General features: G+C 42.1%; 1 protein-coding gene across 5 annotated transcripts in view; it reads left to right on the forward strand.

The window, feature by feature from the left end:
- DOK5 (docking protein 5) overlaps nucleotides 1–18,732 on the forward strand; it is a 46,226-nt gene extending 27,494 nt beyond the window's left edge. For 2 of the 5 annotated variants that reach the window (XM_009326764.1, XM_009326760.1), the window contains exons 3-9: nucleotides 5,568–5,682; nucleotides 5,783–5,902; nucleotides 6,666–6,855; nucleotides 8,224–8,359; nucleotides 14,879–14,941; nucleotides 15,171–15,291; nucleotides 18,194–18,732. In XM_009326764.1, the coding sequence (XP_009325039.1) occupies nucleotides 5,568–5,682; nucleotides 5,783–5,902; nucleotides 6,666–6,855; nucleotides 8,224–8,359; nucleotides 14,879–14,941; nucleotides 15,171–15,291; nucleotides 18,194–18,261 (813 nt within the window). In that variant the 3' untranslated portion in view covers nucleotides 18,262–18,732. The remainder of the gene's footprint in view (nucleotides 1–5,567; nucleotides 5,683–5,782; nucleotides 5,903–6,665; nucleotides 6,856–8,223; nucleotides 8,360–14,878; nucleotides 14,942–15,170; nucleotides 15,292–18,193) is intronic. The other 3 variants (XM_009326763.1, XM_009326762.1, XM_009326765.1) reach the window with 3 other exon arrangements.
- Nucleotides 18,733–19,250: the final 518 nt, after the last annotated feature.

Consider the following 19,250-nt stretch of genomic DNA (forward strand, 5'->3'; position numbering starts at 1 on the left):
CGGAATAGCTTCTTGGCTAAAGCTGGATCTTGCCAGAAGGGGCTATTACCGTACTGGAGTACCTCTGAACCTCTGAAAGGTGAAGGCAACTTCAGTGGCTCAGTCCGAAAAGGGAAGAGAGGTCAGCTGCCTATTGAGTATGTTTTTGCCAGACAAAAATCAGGTGCCACAAGGTTGTATCCAGGACAGAAGGCATGCATGAGCTGAAAGACTGAATTCAAGTGACTCTTCTGCATGCCACTGACTTCACAGAGTCCCAGAGTGCCAGATTTTGTCCATCTGTTATTCTCCCTGTGTCTGCTAGGTCTCCTACTGAAGAAAAACTTAGTCTGAAACCAGCTGGGAAGACTAGAGTGTGTGCATATTACTGTAGACACTTGGACCTGGGTCAGAGGTCAGAATTGGGGGCTACCTGTCTGTCACACTTCAAAGGGAGATGCTTTGGTGTTAGCTTGTGCAGCTCAACAGAAGCAAATGCCATCAGGAAATCTTCAGATGCATGTGAAGACTTTCAGACCGTGCTCTGTGAAATGCCATTATACAAGAGCTCTCAAGCAGTCAGTGTAGCACAAAATAACCCAGGAGCTGCCAAATGTTGCAGCTAGCATTTCTCCAAATATAAATACCCTTTTTTTCCCCGGTTCAGAGCTAAAAGATGAGTTACAAAGGATTTGATGATCAGTGAAATTAATGACACAATACTATTGATTTCAGTATTTCTTCAAGATATCACCCAAGGGGTGAAATCACCTGCAATTTTATTTGACCAGGCTGTGAGCCAGGGCTCTTGGAGTGTGTTTTTGGTACATAGCTGCTGTGCTTTGCAGTGCAGGCAGTCTGCATTCACACAGGGCATAAGGTGATTCCTGGAAGCACCTGACTTACTGCACACTGCTGCAGTGTGCGGACTTATATTATTGGGTCCCTGTCGTGTCCCTCCTCCCTTCTCCCAGCATATAGCACTCGGAGGTGATGAAGATGGGGCTTAGGATAGAGCTTTATAAACACATTAAAAAAAATCATCCTCATATAAGTTGTTCATGTTCACCCCATCTCTGTACCCCTTTTTCTTTCCTCCCTTCTCTGTACACCCATCCTGCAGACCCAGGGAAAAGCCCATCAGTCTGAGTTGCCCTTGCACTAACACCCCGGTCAGTGGCACACTCCTGTGCTCTCTGTCTTCATCCTCTGCTCTTATGTTGACTTAGGGAGAGTTTTTGCTTAGAGAGATGAATTAACTGCTGGTTGATACCCCAGAAAAGCAAAATAGATCACTGTGAATACTGCAAAGGCAAATGTTGATTCATGGGAGATTTATGTTGATTTAGGGAGAGTTTTTGCTTAGAGCGATGAATTAACTGCTGGTTGATACCCCAGAAAAGCAAAATAGATCACTGTGAATACTGCAAAGGCAACAGATAAAAAATAATGTCTTAGATAATCTGCATTATCTTCTTCATAACACAGTATGCGTGGAGGGAGTACAGTAATAAAAAGCAAAGGTAGGAGAAGACATATTCAAATGAAAACAAACTTTTCTGTTCAGAAGGATGAACTTTGGGATTTCAAGCATGAGCTGATTCTTGTAAAATCTCTATTGGAATATATTATTCTGCATTTTAGATTACAAAGAAGTGCTTTACTGCAGTAACTAACGGGCTTTTGAGAGGAATTTATGATAAGAAGGAAAAAAATACTGCTATTCTTAGCTCCAAAACAATGATGCCATTATATTCATGCTTTTTTCGTATTTTGTTGTTTCTAAAGGGGAATGCAGGAGTTGCGAGTCATGCTGTCATAAGGTCAAGTCACCCAGCCATTATACTTCTGGACACCTTGAGTTTTGCACAACTCTCTAACGGTCCACTGAAGTGACTGTAGCATAAAGTGGCAGTCCTCACTCGGCAGGAGGAGAAGTGAGATTGCCGTGCTGGGCCATAGGATGGAGGAGGAGCTGCTGTGTAACTTTTGATGAAACTTTTCTTGACTGGGAGACCTAAAGAAAGAAAATTCTTGGTTGCAGGGCACGTCCGTGGCTTCTGTCCTACTCTGTGTGCTGGGTAGATCTTGTTGGAATGACCAACTGCTTCTGGTGTGAAGCCTTAGACTGGAGGGAGACCGCAGGTATCTGAGATATTGGCAGGAGCAAATCTCAGGCCCCGTGGCTGGGTTCAGAGATGATGCAGTGCTAGAGCTGCAATGTGGATATGACAAATAAACAATAGTGTGCGAGGCTGGAAGCCTTTGGGTGGGTAGGGGTGAGCTGGAGATTGGAGTACGGAGGCTGGAAAGTACAGGATGTCTCTAGTAGTACAGAAATGAGAGGAAATGGGTGATGGATACTCTGTGCCAGGGCTGCAGAGACTGCAGGAGCTCATGCAGGGAAACTGGGCAGTAGTTGCAGCTTGCAGCCCTAATGAGAATAAAACATGACAACTTGGGGGGTAAAGTGTGGTCTCAGGGATGCTGGGAGTGGTGAAGGTAAGATGTACAAGGTTGGAGTCATAGTAAAAGAAACAGCGATCAGAAATGTCTCTCCTTTAGTGTAGGCAGACAAAGCAAGTATTTTAATCTTGTCCTTCTCACGTTCCCAGCAGTGTGATGGACATCTGCTCCCATCTGGCCTGGAGGTGCATGACTCAGTCTGAGCACAGGGTCATCAGCGGTACTGTTTGGGTTGGTTGGTTGTTTTTTCTTTCCCAGCCCTGTGCAGTAGTGTGGGAACCTGGCTAGCTGACCAGGGACATGTAAACATCGAAATGTTAAGTCAGCGGGAACTTAATAATTATCGCACACAGCTGGTGTAATAGCCAATGAAGGACAAGACTATTGTAGCTAATACTCTGATAGTATAGATACTGTTGCAAGTATAGTGGAATGTTTGGCAAAGACACTGTACCCCTATTGTTAGACCATCTGGTTGAAACCGACCTCGCAGTCTGAAGCTCTGCCAACTCAACATTCTGGGCCAAAGGTGAAGGTACCCGGTGAGGAAGACTGTGAATCTTCCTCCAAAAGACCCCAATAGACGACCACCAGATGGCAATACGCATGCGCCAGGAGGAGGAACCCTATGATAATAGATTCTTAGAAGTAATTAGAATATCCCGCCTTTTCTTGGAACTAATTATACTAACCCAGCCTATAATAATAAATATGTAAGAAGTAACCCTATAAAGTCTGATGTTTGCATTCCAATAAACGAAGTATGCTGATCACTCATATTGAGTGACTGTGTCTTCCCTCCGTTCCGGCGAAAGGCACAACACAGTAGCTAGCAGCCTCCCACATGGTCAAGTGTCCTTTGCCTCCCTTACTAGGATGCAGGGTGTCTCCCTGCTAGGGGCTGAGGCAGCACGCGCTAGCCATCACCAGGGGCTGACGGGGAACATGGGCAGCAGCTGACCATTTGGTACTTCTGAGCCTCCGAACTGCTGAAAGGGTTTTGGCTCCTGAGCCAGCATGGAGAGGCAGTGTGCTAGTGTACTAGTTCCCTGACTAGTATAAACCTTTCATGATCTCGCTGAGCCCTGGCACAGCATCCTCGAGATTCATCACGCTAGAGACAATTACTGGGATATCCAGCAGTAGGAGTGTGACATGCCTGATTTTAAGAAATAAGTTTTCCATTAGGACAAATCCTAGATAGCTAAATGATTCACTACCAAAACGTATGGCTACATTCTGCTTCTGCTAACTTTTGTACTCGTAGGTACAAAACTTCATTAGCACGTTCACTTGCAGAAAATGTAAATGTGCTCAGTATAAATGTCAGGGTGGTTGCTGTCCTGAATGAAAAAGTCTAGCTCTTTTTTTCCTCTTGCATTTGAATCCTTTCTTGGCATATGAGAAAAATATTTGAGAGTTGAACTTGGCAGCTGGCAATTTGTGCTTGACCTGTCATGTGCTGAGCACGATGGGAATAGGTTTTGACAGATTTGTCATATTTAACAATGACTTTGTCGGTGTCTTGTTAGCACTGGGGGATGTGCTTCCATCACAGGATTTCCTGGAAGAGTAAAAAATGCTCATGCAAAATTAAGCACAGTTAGGAAGTTTCAGTTTTGACACTTCTCAAAATCTTGAACCTGGAGGCTATAAAAACCTGAGTTCTAAATTTGGCAGCTATGCAGAAGGTTTGGTGTGTTACCCATGGGATGTTCCTTCCATTATTTCCTTCTGCTACTGCCCCTAGAGTGAGTTTCTGGACATTGGATGTGTTGCTTATTTTTATTTTGGGGAGACATTGCCCACCAACTGCTCTTCGTTCCTTCCATTCACAGTAAGATTACCTTTGCAGGGGTCTTGCTTGAAAATGTGATTTTGGTTGTCTGTTCTCCCCTGCTGGAAGGGAACGGGCGATAAATTGACTCCAAGAAGAAAGTGACTTAGGATGAAGGGTCAGAGAGATGCAGTGGGTGTGCTGTGAACCCACGATGCTCTAGAGGAGCGGTTTCTGTTGCTAGACCCTACAACACTGGTAACTCTTTATACTTTCTGAATCTTATCTATAAGACAATTGCTGCATTTCTTTGTTTAGAGTCGACACAGTTTGATATGAGACTATTCCACAGGACTGATGAGACCAAAGTAGTGAAGTTGTTAGGTTGTACAGCCTTGGGAACATTTCTGTTAAATTCCCCCTCTTTCTCTCTCTCTTCAACCCCTACCATGTAAAAGAATCAGTGAAATGTTTTCTGATAATGAATATTTAAATGTAACTTCCTGATTCCCTGTCTGGGTCTTAACCTTTATATTAAAAGGAATTTAAATAATGAAGAATTACTCCTCAGTCAAATTTAGGAGCGTTACTTATGGCTGTGAGGTGAAAAGTGGATGTTAGAAATATGAAGCAACTGTAGTATGTATCTGTACGAGGTAACGGATACATGTTTATTTTTTTGCTGTGAAAGCTATTTTTCCAACCAGTTTTTGGCAACCAAGCAACAGAAATCTGTGTTTACAAGCCTGTGAATCTTTAAAGCTAAAAAGCTTTCTAATAACTACAAAAGTGATTTTTTTTTTTTTTTTTTTAAGTGGACCATTCTAACAAATCCTCAACTTTCCATCGAAAAATAATTTAGAGAGCAGCTTTTCACCATTCTTACAGTTTTGTCCTCCACGATGAAAGCTGTACTGGAACTGGACTTGCTCCTCCAAATGGGTGAATCCTTTAGATTTTTATCTTCACCTCTCTGCTTCTGCTACATCAGGTTGGTCTTTCTCATGTCCTCCGCGTAAATATTTCTCAAACTGGAGTGAGCTTTGATTCTACCTGCCTCTTGGCTAAAATCCTGTTCAGATGGTGTTGCACTGAAGCTCACGTATAGACAAGAGAGAACTGGAGGATGTGGCTGCTTCATCATCCAGGGTGTTCAAGTTGATTGTCTAAGGTGATTCATGTCAAGGCTGCGTTTCTTTAAGAGCAATCGTAGGCATGTTCATGCTCTCTCTCCTTTTCTCTGTCCTTTGCAACATGATGTAATTCTTTTCTCTCCTTCTCCAGTCAATAATGGATATATATCTTTCCAAGCTCCTAATTAAAACTCCAAATTGTGCTTTTTCAGGTCACAGAGCTCAATAATGTGAAGAATATATTACGAATGCCAAAAAGCACAAAGAAGCATGCTGTTGGGATTTATTTTAATGATGACACATCGAAAACCTTTGCTTGTGAGTCAGGTGGGTAAAATGGCAACGCACATTAGAAAACATGAGAGTATTAATTGTGAAATTATGGATGTATTATACCTACACACAGATTTTCTGGGCATTTATACAGAACTTGAGGCAGATGAGTGGTGCAAGGTGCTGCAGATGGAGTGTCTTGGAACACGAATTAATGACATTAGCCTTGGAGAGCCTGACCTGTTGGCATCTGGAGTAGAAAGGGAGCAGAGTGGTAGGTACATAAATGTTGACATTTTAAATCTTCAATTGCATTATTTTAAAGTCTTTTGGACTATGCATATGAATATCAGAAATAAATTGGTGCGAAATTGTTTTTTCCAAGCCCTCCTTCCTGTTTTGTGGTTTGTGGGGTTTTTTTGGGGAGGGGGGCGCGGAATTTTTGGCTTTTGTTTTTTTTAATTGCTACCAGAGATAATAAGTAAGGTAACTAGAATTATTTTGGAATAGCATTTTTCTTTCTCAGACAAGTTAGTTGCTCTTGGAGATGGGGACTATTGTTTGTTGTGTGTTTTCTTGTATGATGTCTGTACAACCGTTTCAGTCTGTGACTGGGGCTCTTTGGCAGCATTGTAAGGCGAATAATAAATAGTAGTAATTGCATGCAAAACATCAGCTCATGGCTACTTCACTTTCTTATGCAAATTAACTAATTACATGCACGAATGCAATTGCAATGTATTTATTCATGCACACAATTTTATTAATTGTTTGCAAATATCAGGATTATGATGCTGCAGTTCTCTTTGGTGTCTGAATGCACGCACAAATGTTTGACGCCCTTTGAGTGCAGCATTCTGACTGCCCCAAACATGGAGTTTATTGAGTTATTGGATGGAATTGAGTCTTTGTTTTTGAATTATTTGTTCAAAGTGGAAATAAGATCTTGTAATAGAGGTGGAAAATAGGAAATTCCTTTAATGACTTGTACATTTAATGGGCAGGGATTTTAGACTAACCTTTTGTTTTTCTCCCAGAGAGATTCAATGTGTATTTGATGCCATCCCCTAATTTAGATGTGCATGGGGAATGTACCTTGCAGATAACATTTGAGAATATCTGTCTTTGGGACATCCAGAATCCCAGAGTAAAACTCATCTCTTGGCCATTAAGTGCCCTCCGACGCTACGGGCGGGACCCATCTTGGTTCACGTTTGAAGCAGGGAGGTAGGTTTGTGTTCGCTATATTGCGTTGCTTTCATTGGTGGTGCTGGGTGGTGCTCTGGACCACTTCTGAAGGTTTGCTGAAGGACATCAGAGCTTATCTTCAGACAGAGGGTAGTCTATACCCTCTGCTTAAAAAAATATTAGAAAAAGGTAATACTGAAACAAATAAAAACAAATAAAACCCCTTCTTAACCCCATGTTGCAGCTTGAATGGAAGCAGTTGCCAAATAAAGTGCCTGAGGATGAGGGTGGGAGAGCTGTGGTATCCCAGGGGACTGCAGGGTGGAGGCTGACGGCGTTGTATGTTACTGTATAGGGTTGTTCTTAAATAAAGCACTACGTGAGCCAGAGAATTGGATGGACAGATCTGGGAAGGAGGGGCGAACATCATTCCAGAATTTGTACAATGTGGACCTTTGGGCACAGAGTTATGGGTTCTGTACCAGGAGAAGCGGAGTTTGAAGTTGAGAGCACTGTGTGCCAAGTTGTTTCCCAGAAGCAAACTAAAGAATGGAGAAGGGACTCCTGTTTTCCATTGATTATATTCCTGGTTTCCATCTTTTTGACAAATGGATTTATAAGAAATTTAAATGCAATTCCTTCTTTTAGAGATGTTTTTCTGTATTGCTTCCTGCAGCTCAGTCTTAATGAGCTGAAGTCTGTGTGGCTGAAGTTGGAGCACTTATTTATTGAACTAAACTATCAAATCCTTTCTAAGGGATATGGATGCATTATTTTAGATAAGCACATTAAAGAATTACAATAGTAAAAGAGAAACAGATCATACAATTAACTTATCTGGAAAGGGAAGAGGCATTTAAATGTCCATCCTCCATATTACTGCAGAATTTAGTCCTCTTGGGGGAGGAAGGATACATTTTTATTTAGCTGATCATGCATTAGCCATGATAAGACAATGCAGTTGGGATGCTGAGGATATGTATTTATCGTTTCAAGTGGAAGACAAAACTGCAAAACTCATTACAGGCAGTGTTAAAAGTCTGAAAGGGGAAGACAAATTAATCCTACCTGGCACAGATTCTATATAGGGTCTAAATATTAAAAATTTGGGTCTTGCGCATGAACTCTCTAGAGCTTAAGCACTTACGATAGATCAGTGGTACTTAGCTGAGTCCCTGTTTGGCAAGAGCAATACAAATACGGGCTAAAATAGTAAGATTGGACCAGGCGTGGTAGGACCCATGCACAAAGACTTTTAGATAACTTCTTTCCATATTTCAACAACCTTTGTTTTCTTACTGCTTGTGCGATAGCACTTTTAGAGCAGCATGGTAAAGTTTTGCTTCTTCATGGTGATCTGTAAACTTAAATCTCACACTTGGATGCTATCTGTTCTTGCTTTGGCAGGATGTGTGACACAGGAGAAGGACTATTCATCTTTCAGACCAGAGATGGGGAAGCAATCTATCAGAAGGTTCACTCGGCTGCTTTGGCCATTGCAGAACAACACGAGCGCTTGTTGCAGAGTGTGAAAAATTCAATGGTACGGCTGCTTGTTATGCTTGTTATTTCGCACTGGGCACCAATGAACAGTATGTTTCTTCAATGTGATTTTAAGTTTTGATTCACAGATAGTAAGCAGTCTGATTATTGCTCTTATTAAATTCTGCTTGATTTTAATATTTAGGGCAGTATATATAACTGGGGTTGTTTTTCAAGAATCAAAACAACAGGGAAACTTATAGTCCTTGATTTTTGTGTTTACAAAGCTATCAATAAGTGTGAATTAATACAGAGATGATAAGCTCCTGTCACTGCACATTCTCATTAGGTTCCTTTGATTAATCAGCATCATGAGTTTGCTTGGAAGCATTTCTCATCAATCTATTTGCAAAGTGTTGTGGCTCATGCTCAGTTTTCCATTTGCTAATTGATGTCTGCACTCCAAGGATGACTTGGAAAGAGTCATATGGTTCAGATTAAACTATGGGGGAGGACTAGATGTTTGTCTGATCTCTCAGTGGGTGTCTGTTTTCCACAAGTGCTTTTTGTGCCTAAAACTTGTTTTATGACACACATGACTGGTAGGAAATATAGGAGTGTAAGATGCAAAACTAGCATATAGATGGAGAACAGACAGTGTGGCATCCCCAAAAGCGTTACATCTGAGGAAGGCAGTTTTATGGCACTTGCACCTAATGTGTTTCAGGATCTTATTAACTTCATTTTTTTTTTTTCATGAAACCAGTAGAGTGAAAAGGAATGTTCTGGTTATCCCATATCACAGTTGGTCTTTACACCCCAAGACTCACAGGTTGACTCTGACAGCAAAATTAGTATCCTGAAGATAACAGGCTGTCTGGAACGTATAAAATGCCCAGAATGGACAACTGTGGAAAAGCCTGGCTGTTATTCCAGGCAGTAGTAATTGGTTTATGTTACCTGCAGTAAGACTTTATATCTTTCTCTTATTGTAAACGTGCTGCTGTTATCCACATCCATGTCTAATCCTTTCAGTAATTCTACTAACATCTTAGTTTCAGGGATAAGTTGTAGCGATGAATTATCCCAGTATTAACTGGATGATCCAGCTGGGATGAAACAGAAAATGCCATTACTACTTGTGGAAACTTAAGAAAAGATGAGAGTGGATGTTGAGGGAATGGGGAAGGGAACAAATTGTCTTAAGTACTTTTATTTCTTTTATTCTTCCACTTTCTTGGACTTGAGACAGAATGGAAGCCAAATACATGACAGGAAAGTTATTTTTCTTAATAACAGTCCAATGAGGAGGAACAAATGAGGAGAGGAGGAGCAATAGGAAACTCTTTCAAGTGTCCCGACCAATCCTCTGGACTGGATAACTGATTGCTTAAGCCGAGCACGCAGGCAAATGGGTAATTCTGTCGTTTGTAGGGCAGGTGGGATAACTGAAGTGGGATGGTGAGGAAAATTCAAGTCTGTTTCTAGGCGATGTGGGTCCTGCAATGTCTTTACTTTCAACAGGAAGGAGACTAGTTAGTGGTTTTTTAATATAAAAATATATTTATTTCACACTACATATAGCATGATATACCAGGTTTCAGCTGATGCTACTCTGTTAACTTCTGGCTGGTGTCATTACAATGTGGTCACTTCTGTAACGCCCGTGGGAGAGCGCGGTGTCTGTAGGGGTGAAGCGCTAACTTGGACCCTTTCTTGTGGCAGCCTCTGCCCTGTGTCCATTTAGACCACATGCTTTTCCCAGCACTTCCAGGTTCACTAGGAAGAGCTTGACACTTTGCTTGCTTTCCTTCACAAGTGTTAGAACTAGCAGGTGAACTGCAGCCAGCTGCACTGGTATTTTTCCCTTTCCCAGTAAAGTATCATCTAACACCATCTTTGCTGTTTCTTGACTTTTGTTTAAAACAAAAAACTTTATAGTTCTAGTTAGTGAAGGGAGTTTTTGTCCAAAAATATCCAAAATTATCTAAGTTGAGACAGATGGGTAGATGATACCAGTACTCAACAGTAACTAAACTAAGCAGATTAAAATTAACCTAGGGTAAGTCAGCATAACCAGCTAACCTTTGTAGCCCACCAGGATCAGAAGCGATTGAGTAACTTGTTGAGAGCACAACTTCATTTTCAAAAAACAGAGATAAGTTCAGTAAGAATAGTGAATAGGCTTACAGGCCATTTCATATTTGGTGGTTTTACATTTATGTAATAGCATCTTTAATAGATGATGTCTGATGCTGTGCTGTAAAATTTCCATCTTAGAAGTGCCAATAGACTCAACAGATGTACAGTTGCTATAGATCTCAATAGAGAGCAGCTGCACAACCTCTAAAAGCTTTTTCATGAACACTGTGTCCAACCACAACTCCTAAATCTAATTTTATAGACCCTAGAGTGCTAAGTGGGGGACACGAACATATTCCTGGTGAACTGAAAGTCTTGTAATTTAGTAGTGGAAAATAATTGTTTCAGATGAGTCCATACGCCCCTGAATACGAGTTTCCCAAGTCTGTCACAGAAACGTTGTCTGGTTCCGAAATAGTCAGTGAGACTTGGTGGCTTCTCTGGGGTTCAAGGATAGTCAGATTTAGAAGTTTAGGCAGAGGATCATTATATCAGTGTCGAACTCAGGTGTCTTATTTTGCTGATTACAAAATATTTGCAAGGTACATCTTTGTTCAGATCGATTGATTTCCCCTGTATTTTTTTTCTGCTTTTGAACGCTTCAATGAGGAGTTCATTTTAGATGCTTGCACTTCACGCTCGGCTGTTTATATTGTTTCTGTCTCCAAGAATTATTTACCCTGTGTGAATTTTCGTATTAGTGAAGCTTGAGCTATTATTTACAGAAAGGGTAATAAAAGTAGAAAGTCAGAGATACTGATGGTGAGAAATTAAGTCTACACTGAATGTCTTCTGTTTGCTCCTGTAATCCTGACCACTGCTACGTCAGTGATGTGATTATCCAAGACTCAGGTGAAGATGGTATTAAGCTACCTGAGGGCTCCTGGAGCCTGTGCAAAAAAAAAAAAAAGGGAGTGGAATGTCCCATGCTGATAAAGCAAAATAAAGCTGCCAAGTACTGTTGAGCATGTGGGCTATAATGTGTCTGTCACCTCCCCAGCAGTCGCTCTCTTTATATTACAGTATGTTGGTTCAGTTTGTGACTATAACTGGCTCTGGCTCCTGAACTGCATGTGGAAAATTGATGCGATAGTGGTTCCTCAGCTGGGAACCTCACCCTGACACTTTCTTGCAATGTGTTGTTGCTTTCTGGTGAGGTATGAGCATATGCTGACCAGAGTCTGTGACACTTTCACAAGTGGGTTTCGTTTATTTTCCTTTTCAGTGAATTCAAAGACCTCTCCCTTTTATCTTTTAAAGGGAAGAAAGAGCTGGCTTTGCTTAGCGATGCATGAAGCCATTCTGGTCATTTGGTAACTCATCTCATCCAACTGCTTGTTTCCTTTCACTTTTGCATTGCCAGACAATGGAAAGAAAATATCTATTCAAGTTATGTTTTCATGAGTATTTGGTTGCCATGAAAACTGGTGGGAGTAGTGCTGTGACTTGACTGCTGTCATTTATGCCTGTTCTCACTTCAGGTTGCTTTAAAAAAAGACATTACAACTTGACATCTCACTAAAGTAATAACAGTGAACTTCCCGGTTTTGGCAGTTAAAGCTCAGTGCTTCATAGAAAGATATTATCAGCCAGTTTACCGGCAGCCTTCCCTGACTCTTATTCCCATCTCAGCAGCTCAAGTGTGCACTTTGCACTAGATCCATCTGATGTGCGAGTGCATTTGTCCAGGCTGGAACCTGCTGTTATCTCTGGCCATTTCCACAGAGATTCATAATTAAGAGTGGAAATGGTGCTCACTAACTTTTGAAATAAGAGAAGAATATTGAGTATTAGTGTAAAATGGATAGTAGTCAAAATGGCAGCAATATGTTAGTGCCCTCTAATTTCTGAAGTTGTTTTTATTAGTTTACCATTCTGTAGTTTTGCTGTAATGAATTTAGCAAATGTTTCTTAAGCAATTATTGTTCTAATTGATTTTGATTGATTACATGAATTTGCTTCACTGGGAAGAACATTCCCTCAAAAAGACAGTGAGTGCAATCTTTTCCAATTGGGGATCCCAAGATGAAGGTTTACTTAGTGCAAGTTGTTCTGCAAAATCTTTGAAAATTGCATTGTCCAGCCTGGGGAAACCAACCAAACCTAACAAATCTTAAATCATCTTTCTTTTCTTTCCTTTTGGAGCCATGTTCACAGCTAGCTTGAGAGAATGTTGGTGTGTGGGTTTTTTTGGGTGGGGGTTTTTGTTTGCTTTTTGGTTGGTTGGTTTGTGTTGGTGGGATTTTTTTTGGTGGTGTTTTTTTTTTTTTCTTAGCAGACAGTGGTTTTGCCTCTAATGCAAGTTTTGCTGATTGTTAAGGTGGGATCTAAGAAAGAAAATACTTAATCTTTCCTCCCTGAGCCCCCAAGACTTCTGGGAACCAACTGCACCCTGTGTTTGACCCAGAGCTGTGCTTTGGCCCAGCAAACTGCCTTGGAACAGCTCTGTACATCTCTTATCCAGGTGACAAGAGGTGGCACAGCAGCTCCCCAGCTGCTCTCGGCACTGGCTGCCGATGGCTGCGAGTGCTGCTTCTCCATCTCCTTCCTCTGCGGACCTCTCGTAGCCAGCAGAGCTGCAGGGTGGCTTTGCCTTGTCCCTCACCACTGCTCACATCTTTGCTGCTGCTTTGGTTTAAGCGTGACTTAACATAACTTGATCCCTGCCACGTGTGCAGGGAGCTGCATTTGAACTGCTCTGGGGATCCTGATCTCCTTTCAGGTTTCGGCATTCTCCTTCTTCCTTGGGCAGAAGAGGGTGAAAGGCTACAGATTAGGTGCCCTCCAGTTAACAAATTATTTGTTGTATTAATGGTGTGTGGAGCTGCATGTCCTGCCTGGTGCTCTGCTCGCAGCCTTTGCTCATGCGTGTTCCAGCATATCAATTCTGACTGTTTTCGACCTGCGTACAGTGCCGGGTGCTTCTGCAGCATAGAGCCAGGTCATTATCAAGTTATTCCTACTCTTTCTGTTGCCACAGAGATACAGTAGGTTAATTGTGAGAATGAAATCCATCATCATTAAAGCTGCCTTTGCTCGCAGTCCAAAGTGTTTTGATGAAACGCTGTGTATTCAGGACATAACATACTAATTCTTACCTCCAGCTGTGGGTTTTTTAATTTTTTCCCCTGCTGATTGAGTTCAGGAGGGGCACCCCTTCTGGCCCTTTTCTGTGTCTTTATCTAATCTTTCTCTAGCTGTGTCTCTTTTTTTCTCCCAGGATAGCCTATTGGTTTTTTGCACTCCTCCTAACAGCCAAACTGTTGCTCAAACTGCCTTAGCTTGCTGTCCAACTCACCAATAAATGGAACCACCAAAAAAAAGTATCTCCAGCCAGGAAACGCCATCCTCACAATGCTCTGCTGATTTTTATTCCCAGTAAAAGATCCATCATTGTTTGTTTCCATGGTGCTGAGATGTGTGTGGTGACACTGCAAAGGGTGTCTGGGCTTTAGTGAAGGAGCTGTAATGAGTACGCTGTACAATGTAGGTGGAACCTTGCACGGTGCAGTGATTCACATCCAGCTGACGTGGAGGTGGGTGTTCTAAGAGCAGGAGTTGATCTGGGTTTTGGTTTTGTTTTGTTTTACCTTCACATCACAGGCACGGCGTCCACCGTACAGAGAGGAGGTTGAAGGTAGATGGCACTTCTAAGTAACTTGGGAATGGGTCTCTCTGTATACAGCCAGTCCTCACCTCTTTTCTGTGCTTGCTTTGCCTGTTTGGTTTTGCTCCAAAATATACTGATGATCTTGTAAAAGGTTCTTTTACCTCAGGTTTTGTGAAACTAAAATTTAAAAGCTTACTTTTCTGTAAAAAGCTATCTTTTTTATAAATTAGAAAAGTCAAGTACAGTCTCGGTATGTTTGAACTGATGTTTTCCTGAGCTTTGGGAGGAGAACTTTAGCTGTACTGTGAAGCTTATGATAAAATACAATTATTTTTATCAGCCTGCACATACATCTTATTAAATTCATGGGAAAAAATGCCTTAAAGTAGTCAGTTCTCATATTTTTGTGTTAAGTATAGTATAACTAACAAGGGTCTGTGATTATGTAAGGGGAAGTGTGAGATGGGGCTTCCAGCAATGCGCTGCAGCCCACGTGCTCTCCTCTCAGCATACCTGGATGTGCTGTTTGTTTAAGGAATTTAGCTGAAGGATGCAGTTATCTCCTGTGTTGAACTCCTGTGCCATCCAGCTGGCACACTCTTCAGCTGTAGGAGATGGGGGATGAATAGAAAATGCTTCAAAACTAACAAGAATAACTTGTCCTCACCCATGTGAAACATCTCCAGTCAGGTTCTCGATGGGCTGAGGCTGTATTTAGCTTTGGCAAGTTGCTTGCGTAGCTGGGAAGACCCTCGGATGGCTTTGCTGCTAAAGGGGGAGCATACCAGCACTTTCGTATCTTCCACTGATCCCTGGTTTCTGTTTCAGCTGCTTGAGTTAAAACTCCCCTCAGGGGAAGCAGTGCTAGCCCAGGACCAGGGGAGCACCAAGGTGAGCTCTGGTGTGCAACAGCAGCATGGCCTCCTAACCCGAGTGGTGTGTGCCTGTGGAGACTAACCCCTCGGTTAGTTGCCTCTGCTCATGTAGGGTGGGCAGAGGGAGGGAGGGAGAGGCTGTGCTGCAATATCGTTAGAAGTCCTTGCAGCCAGTGGTCGTGCTATTCTCGGAGGATTTGCAATAAACATGACTGTCTCCTTCACATCAGTTTACTGCTTTGCAGCTTCAGATGAAAATGAGCGAGCGAGCCGTGTCCCTCAGCACCATGGTGCCCTTGCCCCGCAGTGCCTACTGGCAGCACATCACGCGACAGCACAGCACTGGCCAGCTCTACGGTCTGCAAGGTAAGGGGCTGGGGTGGAAAGAGTCAATGCACAAATCAGATCACGACATTGTTGAATCATTTCCGTATCCATCCATCTCACTGAAGGCTGATGTTTGGTCTAAGCCAGTTGTCACTGCTGTCTGATTGCTGGAGAGCAGGACACATCCCACCTTAAGATGGACAACTTGGCAGAGGGCTTGTCATCAGGAGGTGCTCTTCTTACTTCCCATTGGAGAGGGATCCTTCATTTGACAAGTTTTCTGAGCATTTTTAGGTAAACAAGGAGAAATTACTGTTACAGGATGGCCAGTTATCAAGGTTGCCCAATCCTTCCTGCTACCAAACTCTTTTAATGGCACCTGATTTTTTTTTTGCCAGACTTACAACCATTTGGCTCCTCTCTTCTTTGGGTGGCTGCCTCGTGCTAAGAATGATGCAGTCTTCATTATTCGTTTTGTGTACTTGCTAAAGTTCAACCTAAACAACTACATCCTCAAAAACAGCTGAATTAGGGAAAGTAAAAGGAAATAGCCACGATAAGTAGTTCTAGAAGACTGTTGCTTGAACAGCTGCAGTGCTGCCACTGTGCATTGCAGTGTGGCCTGAAGATGGGCAGACATCTTTCTCCAAATCTCCTCCTTGCTGTCAGCCCAAGGGGCAGCACAGCTCGGTCCCCTCCTGCCTGGAAACCTCCCCAGGCTGCAGAGAGGGAGGAATCGCTCCCCGGAGAGGTCTCTGCACCCAGTTGTCCCTCCGTGGTCACCAAGGGACATCTAGTGGTTACTGAGCGCACGGATGGGGAGAAGGAAAGGAGCCCACTGCGCCTGCAGGATGGACGGCTAGCAGGGGCTTCGCAGGAGTGAGCCATCTCTGCCCGCATATTTCAGAGCGTGTTTCAACACTGAACTTTAATCTCCTGAGATAAAGTGAAAACTGCAGCACCTGCCACGCACTGTTGTTGGTTTGTGCCGGTTTCCCCAGAGGCACCTCTGGAGTAGGAGCTGCAGGTGCTTAGTACCTCTGAGGAGCTGGCCCAATGTCAGCATCTTGTAGTCATGCGTGTTTTTAGAGGTTTGTTTTTTTTTTTTAAAGCCCATTTGTATTTCAAAACACAGTCTTCCACTCTAAGCTACGTGGATTGGCTGAGTTAGTGTTTGTATTGATGAGTTGTGAAGTCAGGATGAGGGCATTACTCAGAGAAGCCAGCAGAAAACAGACTAAACACTTAATAGAAGGGGGGCAGCCTGGAGTATTGAATGGAAGGAGACAATACCTGCCATAACTTTATTTTCACAACATATGGAACAAAGGCTGAGCTTGATTAAACATCTGGATGATAAAGATGGACTGAAGCAGTTTCCCTTCGCTGTGGGGGCGTTAGGAAGCGAAGCTCAGCTTGGTCACCAGGATACAGGCTGTTTCTCTGTCATCCCTGAAGGTCAGGGCTGGCGTGTGCTGCTCCAAGGGGCAGCCCTGCTCTTGGTGCCTCAGCCTGCTGCAAAAAAACCACAGGTAGACCTGTGTTTAGCAGAAAACCTCAGGAGCTGGCAGGGCTTTCTGGTACTAACATGGAGATACCATTTACCAACATCAAGCGTTCAGAAATCACTAGACAGATATTTTAAAACATCCTGGTTTGGAAAACTTTTGCAGTCTTTTGTTTGTTTGTTTGTTTGTTTGTTTCTTTTTTCCTCCCCTCAGATATTAGGAGTTTCTCAAGAAATAATGAATGATAGATATTTATTTTACTTCTATTGATAAAGTGGGAAACTGTAGAGGCTAGCAGCTCCAAAACATGAAATATCACAAGGTGTGACTAAAAATTGCAAGTGCTGACAGCCCTGTATAGCCATATTCCATTCTGGTCATCTGATTTTCAGCAAAAATCATAAAAGCTAGTATTTTTCCTTTTTCCTTTTTTCAACGCTAGAGGGGGCAGGCAGCACATAAAAAGCCCCAGCTAAGGCCGGCAAATATTCCAGAAGAGGAATGAATAATAAAAGCAGCACTTACATGCCTGTTCAAATTTGTTCAGTAAATTAGGGCATGGGAAGATGACCTGCTGGTGGCAGCCTGTGGCACACGGGAACAAGACTGCTTGCAGCACTCTGACACAATCAGTGGATTGGGCTTACTATGCCTTACTATAGAGTCCTTTATTAAAACAATAATTCAGCACTGAGTTGACACAAGATAAATAGACTATATGGGTACAAACCACTTGTTTTACATTTAGAAAAATAGCTTGCTTGTTAAACTGGAAAAATAGGATCCTAGGAGTTTGTCGTCATGAGAATGGGGTAAAAGTCTTTGAAAAATAAGCCAGCCACACAGCCAGCATTGTAATTAGGAAAGACACTGAAGTCCTTGTCTCATTCATCAGTCAGGGCTACTGAGGTAGCCCAGGCACCTCTAATTAGATTGGGTTGCCAAAATCTTGAAATGCTTCAATTACTACTGAAAAAAGAAATATGAAATAATTGTTATACCAAGTTGTGTAATTCCATATGTATGAAGCAGCATTTCACTCACTGAAATGGTAGAGGCATGTGAAACCTTGTGTGCAAAAACTTTCTTCCGCCATAGTTGGAATTTATGGTTTCTGAATTGATTCTTTTCCCCTTTTCTAATGAACAGTAAAGAACTGATGCTAATATTGTGAGCTGAAGTGCATTTTTCATTTAAAATGCAAAGTCAGAACTTCTAAAAAATTAATTTGCTTTGTACATCTCTCTGTTCTGAAGGAACTGGGAAAGAAAATCTGAGTGGAGATGTCTCTGAGGTGGAGCAGCAGATTAAGCAGGGATAGGTTTAATTAAAAGGCTGTAATCTGTAGTTCACATAGTCCGTTATAAAATGCTGAATAAGGTGCCTATGTCTTACTGAATGTTGTTCTGTTTTTTGCATCTGACTCGGCGAAGATGCTTCTAGCCCAGTGAAGCTTCATCGCACAGACACTTTTCCAACCTACAGGTCAGACCATCGATAAAAGACTGTAAAGAACTTTACAGACTCTTTGTCTTCTGACAAACTGCCCCAGTGGATGACAGTGATGATGATAAGCAAGGATGGAAACATGGAAGAGTTCAGGTTGGATGAAAAATTCTTGCAATACAAAGTTTTTTTTAAACTTTGCCAAAAGTTAAAACTATTCTGTAGATATTGGGGAGGGGAACAAAACCAACAAACCCTCCAGTGTTTCTTTTGTATCTTACAGCTGGACAGAGAAGAAATCACTCCCTAAATATTTCCAAATGTTTTTGTATGATAGGTATGTTGTAAATATATGAGAGTTTCTTGTTGTAGTGTGGTTCCATTTTGTCTATTACAGCTGTGTGTTCACTGATGTCAGCTGTGTCACCCTTGTTTGTTGTAATGCTTATCTTTAGTTATTTACATTATTGTTCAGCCTAATCCTTGATCTTTGAAATGGTGGCCAGTTTTAAGCAGCTATTGGATACAATTTTTCCTGTTTGAAGCCTGATGAAGACTTGATTGATTTCTTTTAAAAGCACCCTCTCTATCTTCTATTTCCTGTATTTATTTCCATCTCTGTAAATGTTTGAAATAAAAAAAAAAGTTCCACTTAATTTGTGGTACAGTGCTTTTTGTTGTCGCTGTCAGCATCATGAACAGAGCTGTTGTGGAGCCACTGGGGCACTAGAAGGAAGGACGGAGGGGGTCCGTGGTTTGCTTTGGGTGCCCCTTCCACATCTAAAGCAACACAACCGCTCATTGGGTGTCCTAGTGAAACAGAGTAGTAGATTCAACAGGAGTCTCACAATGCCACAAACCATTTTGTGGCAGAAAGCAGATTTTTCTGTTTTGTGACAGCATCCATGTTATGCACTATCATAGATTGGCACCAGCATCTTAATTTAACAGCAAACAGACTTTTCAAAAATAGCATGGTTGACTACTTTGTGCTACGCCAAATGGTCAGAAATGTGTAACAGCTGTAGATAGAAAGCTGTGATT

The sequence above is a fragment of the Pygoscelis adeliae genome, unplaced genomic scaffold (genome assembly GCF_000699105.1).
Source record: "Pygoscelis adeliae isolate BGI_AS28 unplaced genomic scaffold, ASM69910v1 Scaffold286, whole genome shotgun sequence".
NCBI classification, from domain to species: Eukaryota; Metazoa; Chordata; class Aves; order Sphenisciformes; family Spheniscidae; genus Pygoscelis; species Pygoscelis adeliae.